This window comes from Bos taurus, chromosome X, assembly GCF_002263795.3.
Source record: "Bos taurus isolate L1 Dominette 01449 registration number 42190680 breed Hereford chromosome X, ARS-UCD2.0, whole genome shotgun sequence".
Lineage (NCBI taxonomy): Eukaryota > Metazoa > Chordata > Mammalia > Artiodactyla > Bovidae > Bos > Bos taurus.
In genome coordinates, this window is record NC_037357.1 from 4,390,159 (window position 1) to 4,404,454 (window position 14,296).

Consider the following 14,296-nt stretch of genomic DNA (forward strand, 5'->3'; position numbering starts at 1 on the left):
AATTGCGAATCACTATGTTGTACACCTAAAACATATAATATCGTATATCAACTATTCCTCAATTTTTTAAAAAAGATAACTTTAAAGTCTCCACCAAAAATCTATTAGAACTAATAAATGAATTCAGTACAGTTTCAGGATTCAAGATTAATATATAGAAATGTGTTGCTTTTTTTCTATACACTTAATAATAAGCTATCAGAGAAAGCAAGAAAACAATCCCATTTAAAATAGCATTGAAAAGAGTAAAATTTGAAATAGCATTAAAAAGAATACCTAAGAATAATCTTAACCAAGGAGGTTTGGTTTCACCAAAGGAAGTGAAATAAACTTTCACCAAGTGAAAGACCTATACTCTGAAAACTATAAAACACTGCTGAAGGAATTTAAAAATTATACAAAGAAATGGAAAGATAATCTATGTTCTTGGATTGGAAGAATTAATATCGCTAAAATATCCATACAACCCAAAGCAATCTACAGATTTAATGCAAGCCCTATCAAAATACATGACAGGGAAGGAAATTTAAAAAAAGAGGGGCTATGTGTATATGTATAGCTCATTCATTTTGCTTTACTGGAGAAACTAATACAACATTGTAAAGCAACTATACTCCAATAAGAAATAATTAAAAAAACAAAAAGAACCTACAAAAAAGTGAAATACATGACATTGTTTACCCAACAATAAATTCACCCAAAGAATAAATAATCCTGAAATTTATGTGAAACCACAAAGGACCCCCAAATGGCCAAAGTCATCTTGAGAAAAAAGAACAAAGCTAGAGGTTTCACACTCCCTGGCTTCAGACTATACCACAAAGCTATAGTCATCAATGCACTTCCCTGGCAGTCCAGTGGTTAAGACACCTGACACTGCCCTTTCACTACAGGGGGCTTGGGTTCAATCCCTGGTCAGAGATGATTCTGAATGCCATGGGGTGTAGCAAAAAAAACAAAAACAAAAACTCAATATGGTACTGGCATTAAAAACAGGCACACAGATCACGAGAACAGACTAGAAAGCTCAGAAATAAACCCAAGTACTTATCGTCAATTAATCTATGACAAAGCAGGTAAGAATATACAACAGGGAAAACAGTCTCTTTAATAAGTGGTGCTAGGAATACTGCACAGCTGCATGTAAAAGATTTTAGAACATTTTCTCACAGAACATTAAAAAATAAGCTCAAAATGGATTAATGACCTAAATGTAAGCCTACCAGGCTCCTCCCTCCATGGGATTCTCCAGGCAAGAGTACTGGAGTGGGTTGCCATTTCCTTCTCCAGTTGATCTTCCCGACCCAGGGATCGAACCCAGGTCTCCTGCATTTCAGGCAGACGCTTTAACCTCTGAGCCACCAGGGAAGCCCAAATGTAAAGACTAGATACTATGAAACTCCTAGAGGAAAACAGGCAGAACACTCTTTGACATGAATCACAGCAATACTTTTTGGGATCTGTCTCCTAAGGCCAAAAAAAAAAAAAGAAAAGCAAAAACAAACAAATGAGATCTAATTAAACTTAAAAGCTTTTTGCACAGCAAGGGAAACCATATACAAAACAAAAGGACAACCTACTGGATGGGAGAAAATTTTTGTAAAGGATATTACTGACAAGGACTTAATATCCAATTTTTACAAAAACAGGTCGGGCTTCCCTCATAGCTCAGTTGGTAAAGAATCCGCCTGCAATGCAGGCGACCCTGGTTCTATTCCTGGGTTGGGAAGATCTGCTGGAGAAGGGATAGGCTACCCACCCCAGTATTCTTGGGCTTCCCTTGTGTGGCTCAGCTGGTAAAGAATCCACCTGCAATGCAGAAGACCTGGGTTCGAGCCCTGGATTGGGAAGATCCCCTGTAGAAGGCAAAGGCTACCCACTCTAGTATTCTGGCCTGGAGAATTCCATGGACTGTATAGTCCATGGGGTCACAGAGTCGGACACGACTGAGTGACTTTCACTCCACTTCATACAACTCAGTATCAAAAAACAAAGAACCTGATGCAAAAATGGGCAGAAGACCTGAATAGACATTTTGCCAAAGAAGATACACAGATGGCCAACAGACATATGAAAAAAAAAAAGCTCAACACTGTTAATCGTCAGAGAAACGCAAATCAAAACCATAATGAGATCACCTCATACCTGTCAAATGGCTATCATCAAAAGGATAACAAATGTTGGCAAGGATGTGGAGAAAAGGGAATCCTACACTGTGGGAATGTAAACTGGTGCAGCCACTATGGAAAACAGTATGGAGGTTTCTCCAAAAGACTAAAAGTAGAACTATCGTTCGATCCAGCAATTCCACTCTTGGGTAAATATCAAAGAAAACGAAAACAGTAATTCAAAATGATATTTGCACCTCAATGTTCACAGCAGCATTATTTACAACAGCCAAAATATGAAAGCAACCTAAGTGCCCAGTAACAGATACATGGATAAAGAAGATGATACAATGGAATACTTCTCAGTCATACAAATGAATGAAATTATGCTATTTGTAACAATGTGGATGGACCTAGAGAGTATTATGTTTAGTGAAATAAGTCAGACACAGAAAGACAAACACTGTATGATTTCACTTACATGTGGAATCTAATACATGAAACAAATGAACAAATGTAACTAAACAGAGACAAAATTATATATACAGAGGAAAAAAAACAAAAAACAGGTGGTTGTCTGAAAGGAGGGGTGGGGGGAGGAGAGAAATAGGTGAAGGAGATTAAGAGGTAAAAACTTCCAGTTGAAAAATAAATGAATAACTGGTATGAAATGTACAGTGTGGGGAATATAGTCAATAATTACAGAATATCTTTTATGGTGACAGACTCATGGTGATCATTTTTACATGTATAGAGATAATGAATCACTATGTTGTAGAACAGGAACTAACATACTGTTGTAGGTCAATTATACTTCAAAAGGAAACAAACTAAAAAAAGAGAGATTAGATTGGTGCTTACCAGAGGGAGTCAGGTGGGGGACCTGGGTGAAGGCAGTCAAAAGGTATAAATGAGATATAGGCAGTTCTAGACACCCAAATCAAGGGGCATCTTGAGTTTGACACTTGAGAAAGGGAGAAATTGGGCTGATTCTTAGAATTATCACACAGCAAAAGCCAACCGAACTTGGAGTAATCTGAACAAACTGAACAGAAAATACTGAGCCAAAGTTGATGCTATTCACCATCCCTTCTCAATAAATCATCTACCACCATGGAGGTTTCCATGATATGGTTTGCCTACAGCCTCTCCAATCAGTCCTTCTCTGTCTCTTGCAAATTTCTGTCACTCTTTCAATATGCCCTAGCTCAGTGAGTATACCACCTGCCATTCAGTTGGGCAAATCAGAAATTCAGATCTTTTTCTTAATCATTTCCTTTTACTCCTATGTCCAAACTACCATGAACTGCTATCAATTTACCTTCTAAATACCTCTTTAACCTGTTCACTTCTATCCATTACCACTACCTGGACCAACACACCATCACCTCTGGCCTTGCCTACTGAACAGCCTCCTAAGATCAAATCTCAGCCACATCCCAGCTGTGTGGATCTTGGGCAAGTCTCTTCACGTCTCTGGGCTTCAGTTTTTTAACAGGTGAAGCGGGGATAAAAAACAGTAGCTACCACATTCACATAGGGTTGTGAAGAGTCAATGACAATCTGTAGAAAACCCTTTAGGACCAGTGCTTAACACAGTAAGCGCAACGTAAATGATAGCTTTTAAAATTTTATCTGCATTCACAGACACTCAGCAATCCATTCATTCTCCACCCTGTAGCTTGCTTTAGGGACAATTCTACCTCAGGCACAAACTTTAAGGGTAACTAAAAATTCAGTAATTAAGATAAAGGATCTTTTAACGTAGGATTCCCTGGTGGCTCAGAGGGTAAAGCGTCTGCCTGCAATGCAGGAGACCTGGGGTCGATCCCTGGGTCAGGAAGATCCCCTGGAGAAGGAAATGGCAACCCACTCCAGTACTCTTGCCTGGAAAATCCCATGAACAGAGAAGCCTGGTAGACTACAGTCCATGGGATCGCAGAGAGTCGGACACGACTGAGCGACTTCACTTTCACTTTTCTTTCAATGTAGTATTTGGGCTTCCCTGGTGGCTCAGCTGGTGAAGCATCCTCTTGCAATGCGGGAGACCTGGGTTCAAAAGATCCCCTGGAGACGGGAACTGCTACCCACTCCAGTATTCTGGCCTAGAGAATTCCATGGACTATACAGTCCATGGGGTCCCAAAGAGTCTGACACGACTGAGCGACTTTCACTTTCACGTTCAATGTAGTCTTTACGTTAATGCAAATATAATCCATGAATAACTGATGACGAATATTTCAAATCAAAGTAGAATCCAACCGCGCACGTACTCCACCATGCCTCAGGCGACTCATTTGTTAACTGTGGGCCGACAGTTTCCCCACGTGACTTATTCAAACTCCCCACCGTAATACTGCCTCCATCCCCACCGGGCAGAGGAGCCCCCGCCCCCGCCCCAGGCCCCGGGGTTTTCAACTCCGGAGCTGAGGACAGGGACCCGCTCGCCTCAGCCGGCGCCCCCAGAGCTGCCCGCTTACTGCATGGCCGCATCGAGATACGGAGTGCGGTGGAAAACTCCCTCCAGCTCCCGCAGCTGCTCCAGCGTGAAGGTGTGCCGGGAGACTCGGTGGCGCCTGTCTGCCGCCTTCCGAACCTCGACGGCGGCTCCCGGGCGCTGCTCCTCCCCGCCCTTCTCTCCGTCTTCGCCGCCGCCCGCGCCCGCCTCAGCCTCTACCTCAGCCTTGGCCTCGCGGCTTTCCCCATCCGGGGGGCCCGCATCTCCCGCGCCCACATCGCCGCCTTCCTTTTCTTCTCCTTCTTCATATCCCGCCTCTTTCCCCTCCGCGGCTGCTCCCTGCTCAGGTTCGGACTGAGCCTTCGGCTCCTCTCCCCTCTCTCCAGGAAGCGAGACCTTCGCGGGCTCGGCCTCTGCAAGACAAGAAACCCAAAGCCAAAGATCAGGCCGTCGAGCGAGCCCGCTGAGGAAGAGGCAGGAACCCGCCGCGTCTGAGGAGGAATCCTCCCGCTCGCCCCTCCCTAGGGAAATTCGTTTCCAGGAACCCTGTGAACCGAGCGCCCAGCCTGCCACTGACCGTGAGCTTCTTCCCGATTCTCCTTGACCCCCAGCCTGAGGAAGCCCGCGACGGCCGCGTCGGTGTTGGCATCGGCATTGTGGCCACGCTGCGGCTGAGGCTTCATGTTCCGACCGCTGTCGAGGAGGCTGTGCCTGCAGCGGAGGCTGTCCTGGATCTCCCGAGACCCCGGCTCTGGACTCAGGGCTAGAAGCGGCGGCCCGCGATGTGGCACCGTTAGGCCTACTCTGGCGTCGGGTCAGGACTAGAGTCCGGATACACGCTCTCTGGGGGTTTATCATCGGTTGCTGGGGGTTGGGTCAGCTGAGGTGTGCATGCGGCAGGAGCTTGGCTGTCCTGGGGGCCGGGGCGGGGTGGGCAGGAGGTGCGGGGGCGGGGGAGACTCCAGGTGCGCACCACGGGGGGCGCTGGTAGGGAGCGTGAGTGAGAGCAGAACTCAGGCCCCCAAGTTGCAACTTAGCTGACCAAGGACTGCGCACTTGGTCCGGCGTCTTCCCAGACCAAGGGCCTGTGCCTGATTTGTGGACGGGAAGAGCAGGCCCTCACCCTAGCTCTGTAGACCTTGGAGAAACTTTTGGGGACTATCTCCTGGCTCAGCCTGCCATATCCAGCAGCCAGTACTAAGGAGAAGCAATCAAACTAATACGTTCACCCCTTGGTGTCGCCAGGGACTGGTTCCGGGACACACCAGCGATACCAAAATCTGCGCATGCTCAAGTCCCATAGCGGGCCCTCCGCATCTGCGGATGTGAAACCCACAGATGCGGAGGGCCGTCTGTTTGTTTACAGAAAAAAAAAAAAAAAACCCGTGTATAAGTGGACCAGCTAGATGCGGAGGGCCGTCTGTTTGTTTACAGAAAAAAAAAAAAACCCGTGTATAAGTGGACCAGCTAGGCCTTTGCTTGCTCTGAGTTTTTGCAGTGAGGCTGAAGTCCGAGTCTGCCATACTCCAGCGGTCTCCAGGAGCAGGAGTACAGGGTTGGGTTTTCTGAGCAGGTGGGATGCTCAGATGCACTACGAAAACAAAACAAAACCCAGCCCACCCCCTTAAGAAAGGCCGTTAGCCTATTTTAGTAGAGAATCCACATCAAATTGCAAGTGTAGAAACCTGCACAGTGTTTAGAATACTCAAGAATGCTTATGGGATACAGAGAGAGCCCCTTCCTTTTGTTTTTGCCTTGTGGCAACTATGTATTGAGCTACATCTTTATAAACAGTTCCTATTGCTTCTGGCTGTAAATCCTCTATAGAGGTATACATGTCTCCTGTGGTGAACCCCTGTGGACATGGCTAAATTACCTGGTTTCTTGCAGCTGCCTCCCCCACCTCCTTATCTCGCCTCATTATGTTTTCTAGAAACCTTCCTGAGCCCTTGCTGAGGAATAAATAAATTTTATTTATTGTCAAATAAGAGAGAGCCAGGCCAGATTGCAGGCTCTATGATTTTTCCTTGAAGAAGTGTTTTACAGAGGCCCCAAGGCAACCCACTCCAGTACTCTTGCCTGGAAATTCCCATGGATGGATGAGCCTGGTAGGTTGCAGTCCATGGGGTCACTAAGAGTCGTGCACGACTGAGTGACTTCACTATCACTTTTCACTTTCATGCATTGGAGAAGGAATTGGCAACCCACTCCAGTGTTCTTGCTTTTGAACTGAGGTGTTGGAGAAGACTCTTGAGAATCCCTTGGACTCCAAGGAGATCCAACCAGTCCATTCTAAAAGAGATCAGTCCTGGGTGTTCTTTGGAAGGAATGATGCTAAAGCTGAAACTCCAGTACTTGGGCCACCTCATGTGAAGAGTTGAGTCATTGGAAAAGACTCTGATGCTGGGAGGGATTGGGGGCAGGAGGAGAAGGGGACCACAGAGGATGAGATGGCTGGATGGCATCACCGACTTGATGGGCGTGAGTTTGAGTGAACTCCGGGAGTTAGTGATGGACAGGGAGGCCTGGCATGCTGCAATTCATGGGGTCGCAAAGAGTGGGCCACGACTGAGTGACTGAACTGAACTGAACTGAACTGAAAGCTTTGGATTTCTCCTTCATATTTGAATGAGATCCTTGCTGGGTACAGTAATCTGGGTTGTAGGTTGTTTTCTTTCATCACTGTAAGTATGTCCTGCCATTCCCTCCTGGCCTGAAGTATTTCTATTGAACGATCAGCTGTTGTTGTTATGGGAATCCCCTTGTGTTATTTGTTGTTTTTCCCTTGCTGCTTTTAATATGTCTTCTTTGTGTTTGACCTTTGTTAATTTGGTTAATATGTGTCTTGGGGTGTTTCGCCTTGGGTTTATCCTGTTTGGGACTCTCTGGGTTTCTTGGACTAGGATGATTATCCTTCCCCATTTTAGGGAAGTTTTCAAGTATTATCTCCTCGAGTATTTTCTCATGGTCTTTCTTTTTGTCTTCTGCTTCTGGGACTCCTATGACTCGAATATTGGGGCATTTCACATTGTCCCAGAGGTCTCTGAGGTTGTCCACATTTCTTTTAATTCCTTTTACTTTTTTCCTCTGTTTCATTTATATCTACCAGAAATGGCAACCCGCTCCAGAATTCTTGCCTGGAAAATCCCATGGACGGAGGAGCCCGGTTGGCTACTGTCCGTGGGGTCACAAAGAGTCCGACACGACTGAGCGATTTCACGATCACTATTCACTATCTATCTTCTACCCTACTTATCCTGTCTTCTGCCTCTGTTATTCTACTGTTTGTTCCCTCCAGAATGTTTTTGATCTCATTTATTGTATTATTGATTATATATTGACTCTTTTAGGTCCTTGTTAAACCTTTCTTGCATCTTCTTGATCCTTCTCTCCAGGCTATTTATCTGTAACTCCAATTTGTTTTCAAGATTTTGGATCATTTTCACTATCATTATTCAGAATTCTTTATCAGGTAGTTTCCCTATCTCTTCCTCTTTTGTTTGGTTTGGTGGGCATTTGTCCTGTTCCTTTACCTGCTGGGTAGTTCTCTGCCTTTTCATCTTGTTTATATTGCTGTGTTTTGGATGGCCTTTCTGTATTCTCACATTTGGTGGTTCCTCTTTATTGTGGAGGTTCTTCATGTGGGTGGGGCTGGACGGGTGGCTTGGCAAGGTTCCCTGGTTAGGGAAGCTTGTGTCGGTGTTCTGGTGGGTGGAGCTGGATTTCTTCTCTCTGGAGTGCAATGAAGTGTCCAGTAGTGAGTTTTGAGATGTCAGTGGGTTTGGTGTGACTTTGGGCAGCCTGTATATTGAGGCTCAGAGTTATGTTCCTGTGTTTCTGGAGAACTTGCATGGTATGTTTTGCTCTGGAACTTGTTGGCCCTTGGGTGGTGCTTGGTATCAGTGTAGGTATGGAGGCGTTTGATGAGCTCCTATCGATTAATGTTCCCTGGATTCAGGAGTTCTCTGGTGTTCTCAGGATTTGGACTTAAGCCTCCTGCCTCTGGTTTTTAGTCTTATTCTTACAGTAGCCTCAAGACTTCTCCATCTATACAGCACCGATGATAAAACATCTAGGTTAATGATGAAAAGTTTCTCCACAGTGAGGGACAACTGGAGTGGTACACAGAGTTAAAAGGAGAAGAGAAGAGGGAGGAGGGAGATAGAGGTGACCGGGAGGATAGAGGGGGAATCAAAAGAGGCAAGAGCAAGCTAGCCAGTAATCACTTCCCTATATGCTCTCCACAGTTTGGATCCCTCAGAGATGTTGAAGGAGTTACATAGAGAAGAGACGAGGGAGGAAGGAGACTGAGGTGGCCAGGAGGATAAAAGGGGGAATCAAAAAGAGAGAGACAGATCCAGCCAGTAATCAGTTCCCTACAAAGGTCCGTCTAGTCAAGGCTATGGTTTTTCCAGTGGTCATGTATGGATGTGAGAGTTGGACTGTGAAGAAAGCTGAGCGCTGAAGAATTGATGCTTTTGAACTGTGGTGTTGGGGAAGACTCTTGAGAGTCCCTTGGACTGCAAGGAGATCCAACCAGTCCATTCTGAAGGAGATCAGCCCTGGGATTTCTTTGGAAGGAATGGTGCTAAAGCTGAAACTCCAGTACTTTGGCCACCTCATGCGAAGAGTTGACTCATTGGAAAAGACCCTGATGCTGGGAGGGATTGGGGGCAGGAGGAGAAGGGGACGACAGAGGATGAGATGGATGGAGGGCATCACCGACTCGATGGATGTGAGTCTGAGTGAACTCCGGGAGTTGGAGATGGACACGCAGGCCTGGTGTGCTGTGATTCATGGGGTTGCAAAGAGTCGGACACAATTCAGCGACTGAACTGAACTGAAGTGTTCTCCACAGCCGGGAACACACAAAGAGATTAACCTTGTTGGGTAGAGAAGAAAAAGGGGAGGGGGGAGATAGAGGCGACCTCGTGAAGAAAAAGGAGAGTCAAAAGAAGGAGAGAGTAATCAGGCCAGTGATCTCGCTCCCAAGTAAAAATGGGTACTGAAGATTGGGTTCTTAAAGGTACAAAGTTGATAACAAATACCAACAAGCAAAGATTAAACATCTTGAGTAGAGGTTAGATCCTCAAAAATACAATATTAAAAAAACAAAAATGGAACCAAAAAAACAAAAAAGAAAAAACAAAAGAAAAAGTCACAGAAATTATAAAATATATATTATATATATATATATGAAGTTTGCTTTAAAAATAGGGTCTTTCTGTTTTTTGCAAAGTAATAGTAGATTATAAAAATGAAAATTAAAGGAGTAATGGGGACTTAAAAATAACAAAAAAATAAAATAAAACAAAAAAATTTTTTTAATTTAAAAAATGATAATAGTAAAAATATATCTAAGACTATCCTGGAGCTCTAGTGGACAGGGTGGGGTCAGTTCATTTTCAGATCGTTCCTTCGTCCGGCTTGTACTTCTCACTGTCTGTAGGCCCGTTCCTATGTTGTCGGTGGTAACTACAGGGTTTCAATCTATTGCACCTGTCCCTTCCAAAGCGGTTCCCTCTGTTTATGTTAGCTTCTTCTGTTTGCTGGTCTCTTCAGTGTCTAATTTCCGCCCTGACACAAGGGGCACGGTGATGGTCACTTTTTTTTAGGCTCGCTTGTTCAGTCGTTGTTTAGGGAGGGAACAAATATCACTGGCATGTGTTCACAGTGATTTAGCTACACTGGGTTTGCTCCACTAACAGCATGTGTGCTTTCCCAGTCTACACTGCTCAACTCTAGGTTGCTCTGCTGGGAACGGTCTGATGTGTGCCCTGGTTTGCATGCACTTCCCAGGTCTAAGCTGTTCAGGTTCAGGTTCTTAGGTACTCTGCAAAGGCGCAGACTTGGTTGGGCCTGCATTTTGCCCCTGTTGCAGGTCTGAGCAGCTGAGGTGACCAGGTCCTTGGTGCACGTAGTCGCCCCCAGTTGAAGGCTGCGACTTATCCCCTCCCCCGCACCAGCCACTGGGTATTCTGGGTGTACAACGAGAGCGTCTCCTCTCTTCCGGGAAGCTGATCTCTGGCTGTGACCCTCCCAGCAGATGTCAACCGTCCAGAACCCCAAGAAGTCTTGGTTAGCAACAAAGTCTCTTTGCAGGTTGGTAAAGGATGCCTCTCTGTGGCCGTGATCGCCCCCTTCCGGCTCTGGCTGCCCTTGCCTGCCTGTCTCCAGCAGGGGGATGGGACAGTCCATAGCCAGCTAGCTCTGCTCAGTCCTTTGTTCTGTGAGCGTGCCTGGTGGTGGTTAGGACTTTGCGCGGGATAGCTATCCCAGAGTCTGGGTTACTATCTCAAGCTAGTTCCCTCAGATTGCCCTCAGGGCATTCATGCCCGGTCCTTATCCTAAGCAATGCTGCCCACTCCTCCCTGTCCCTCCCCTGCTTGCTAGTGGGGGATGTGAGTGTCTGGGCTGTTGCACCACTGGGAGTTGCTTTTGGGCACGTAATCTGTGGGTTTTAATTATTGATTTATTTTTCCTCCCAGTTATTTTGCCCTCTGAGATTCCAAGGCTCACCACAGACCCGCCGGAGAGAGTATTTCCTGGTGTTTTGAAGCTTCTCTCTTTTTTAAAACTCCCTTCCCCAGCCGGATCTCCATCCCTACCTCTTTTGTCTCTCTTTTTATCTTTTATATTTTGTCCTACCTCCTTTTGAAGACAATGGGCTGCTTTTCTGGGTGCCTGATGTCCTCTGCCAGCATTCAGAAGTTGTTCTGTGGAATTTGCTCGGCTCTCAAATGTTCTTTCGATGAATTTGTGGGAGAGAAAGTGGTCTCCCCGTCCTATTCCTCCGCCATCTTAGGACCGCCCCCTCTAATTTTCTTGAAGAGAGCTCTAGTCTTTCCCATTCTATTGTTTTCCTTTATTTCTTTGCATTGATTGCTGAGGAAGTCTTTCTTATCTCACCTTGCTATTCTTTGGAACTCTGCATTCGAATGGGTATATCTTTCATTTTCTCCTTTGCCTTTCCCTTCTCTTCTTTTCATAGCTGTTTCTAAGGCCTCCTCAGACAACCATTTTGCCTTTTTCATTTTTTTCCCTTGGGGATGATCATGATCCCTGCCTCCGGTACAATATCATGAACCTCTGTCCATAGATCTTCAGGCACTCTGTCTATCAGATCTAATCCCTTGAATCTATTTGTCACTTCCACTGTATAATTGTAAGGGATTTAATTTAGGTCATATCTGAATGGGGTAGTGCTTTTCCCTACTTTCTTCAATTTAAGTCTGTATTTGCCAATAAGGAGTTTATGATCTGTGCCACAGTCAGCTCCCAGTGTTGGTTTTGCTGACTGTATAGGACTCCTCTGTCTTTGGCTGCAAAGAATATAATCAGTCTGATTTTGGTATTGCCCATCTGGTGATGTCCATGTGTAGAGTCTTCTTTTGTGTTGTTGGAAGAGGGTGTTTGCTATGACCAGTGCATTCTCTTGGCAGAACTCTGTTAGCCTTTGCCCTGTTTCATTCTGTACTCCAAGGCCAAATTTGTCTGTTACTCCAGGTATCTCTTGACTTTCTACTTTTGCATTCCAGTCCCCTATAATGAAAAGGACATCTTTTTTGGGCTGTTAGTTCTAGAAGGTCTTGTAGGTCTTCATAGAACCGTTCAACTTCAGCTTCTTCAGTATTACTGGTCAGGGCATAGACTTGGATTACTGTGATATTGAATGGTTTGCCTTGGGAATGAACAGAGATCATTCTGTCGTTTTTGAGATTTAATCCACGTACTTCATTTCGGACTCCTTTGTTGACTGTGATGGCTACTCCTTTTCTTTTAAGGGATTCCTGCCCACAGTAGTAGATATAATGGTCATCTAAGCTAAATTCACCCATTCCAGTCCACCTTAGTTCACTGATTCCTAAAATGTCGACATTCCTAAAATGTCAACATGTATTTGCTGCTTTTGGATGGGATGCTCTATCGGTCCATTAAGTCTAATGTGTCATTTGAGGTCAGTGTTTCCTTATTGATTTTCCGTCTGGATGATCTGTCCGTTGATGTAAGTGGGGTGTCACAGTCCTGAATACCATGTTTACTGTCAGTTTCTCCTTTATGTTTGTTAGTATGTACTGTATATATTTTAGGTGCTCTTATGTTGGGTGCCTATATATTTACAGTTGTTACATCTTCTTGAGTTGATTCTATGTTCGTTATGTAATGTCTCTCTCTTGTTATGGTCTCTGTTTGAAAGACTAGTTTATCTGATACAAGTGTTGCTACCCCAGCTTTCTTTTGATTTACATTTGCATGGGATACCTTTTTCAATCATCCTCTCACTTTTTGTCTGAGTATTTAGATCTGAAGGGAGACTCCTGTAGGCAGCGTGTATGTGGGATTTGTTTCTGTGTCCAGTCAGCCAGTCTGTGTCTTTTAATTGAAGTATTTATTCCATGTATATTTAAAGTAATTATTGGTAGGTATATATTTCCTGCCATTTTGTTAATTCTTTTCTTTTTGTTCTTTTCTTCTTCTTTGCTCTCTTCCTTTGTGATTTGATGGCTTTCTTTAGTGTAATGTTTGGATTCCTTTCTCTTTTGTTGTATGTGAGTCCATTATAGATTTTTGGTTTGTGGTTACCATGAGGTTTATATAGCTAGTGTATTCGGTTATGCTTACATACACGTATGTTTGTATATGTATTCTCTTTCAAATTCTTTTCCATTAGAGTTTATTATAAGATACTGAATAACCTTCCCTGTGCTATGCAGGAAATCCTTCTTTTTTATCTATTTTATGTATGGTAGTGTGCATCTGTTAATCCCATACTCCCAATTTATTCCCTCTCCTCAGTAACCATAAATTTGTTTTCTACCTCTGTGAATCTGTTTCTGTTTTGTAAAAGAGTTCATTTTACTGTTTTTTTGATTCTGAATGTAAGAGGTATCTTATAATGTTTGTCGTTGTTGGAATTAATTCACTTTGTCTAACACTATCCAGGTGCACCCACATGGTCACAAATGGCAGAATTTCCTTCTTTTTATGGCTGAGTAATATTCCATTGTATATACATACCACATCTTTATCCATTCATCTGTTGATGAACACTTAGAGTGCTTCCATGTTTTAGCTGTTGTAAACAGTGCCACTATGAACATTGGTGTATGTGTATCTTTTTTAATTAGAATTTTGCTCTTTTCTAGATATATGCCCAGATGTGGGATGAGCAGTGTTGAGAATCTTTTCATGTGCTTGATGGCCCTCTATATGACTTCTTTGAAAAAAATGTCTAGGCATAATTTCCGAACTACAGAAATAGCTCGTACAACTTAATAATAACAGCAACAAAACCCAACCCAATCAAAAAAGGGGCAGAAGACCAAAACAGAGATTTCTCCAAAGAAGACGTGTGTGTGTGTGTGCACATTTGTGTCCAACTCTTTGTGACCACATGGATTCTTGTCCTGGAAATTCCACACACAGAGAAGCCTGACAGGCTACAGTCCCATACATTCACAATGAGTTGGACACGATAGAGCACATATGTGCCCACACACGCACACACGTCTTCTTTGGAGAAATGTCTATTTAGGTCTTCTCATTTTTTTGATTGGGTTGTTTTTTGTTGTTGTTATTGAGTTGTATGAGCTGTTTGCATATTTTGAAATTTTAGCTCATGCCGATTGCATCATTCATGAATACTTTGTTCTATTTTGTAAACCTATGGACTTTCGTTTTCTTTATGGCTTCCTTGCTGGGTGTAATAAGCTGTCGAGACTTATAAACT

The 14,296-nt window shown here is 44.1% G+C and overlaps 1 protein-coding gene across 1 annotated transcript; it reads right to left on the reverse strand.

Annotated features, from left to right (window-relative positions):
* Positions 1-4,280: 4,280 nt before the first annotated feature.
* On the reverse strand, positions 4,281-5,497 carry LOC112445103 (uncharacterized). Its single transcript, XM_024988640.2, has 2 exons — positions 5,144-5,497; positions 4,281-4,979 (listed from the first exon to the last, which is right to left on the reverse strand). The coding sequence occupies exons 1-2, from the start codon at positions 5,247-5,249 to the stop codon at positions 4,585-4,587; spliced, it is 501 nt and encodes a 166-aa protein (XP_024844408.1). The 5' UTR covers positions 5,250-5,497; the 3' UTR covers positions 4,281-4,584.
* Between the last annotated feature and the right edge of the window lie 8,799 nt (positions 5,498-14,296).

Bases quoted from the DNA above. Each gene is read 5' to 3' on its own strand.
- LOC112445103 (XM_024988640.2), bottom strand. From the start codon at position 5,249: ATGAAGCCTCAGCCGCAGCGTGGCCACAATGCCGATGCCAACACCGAC. The intron at 4,980-5,143 runs GTCAGTGGCAGG...CTTGTCTTGCAG, and splicing joins GAATCGGGAAGAAGCTCACG to AGGCCGAGCCCGCGAAGGTC.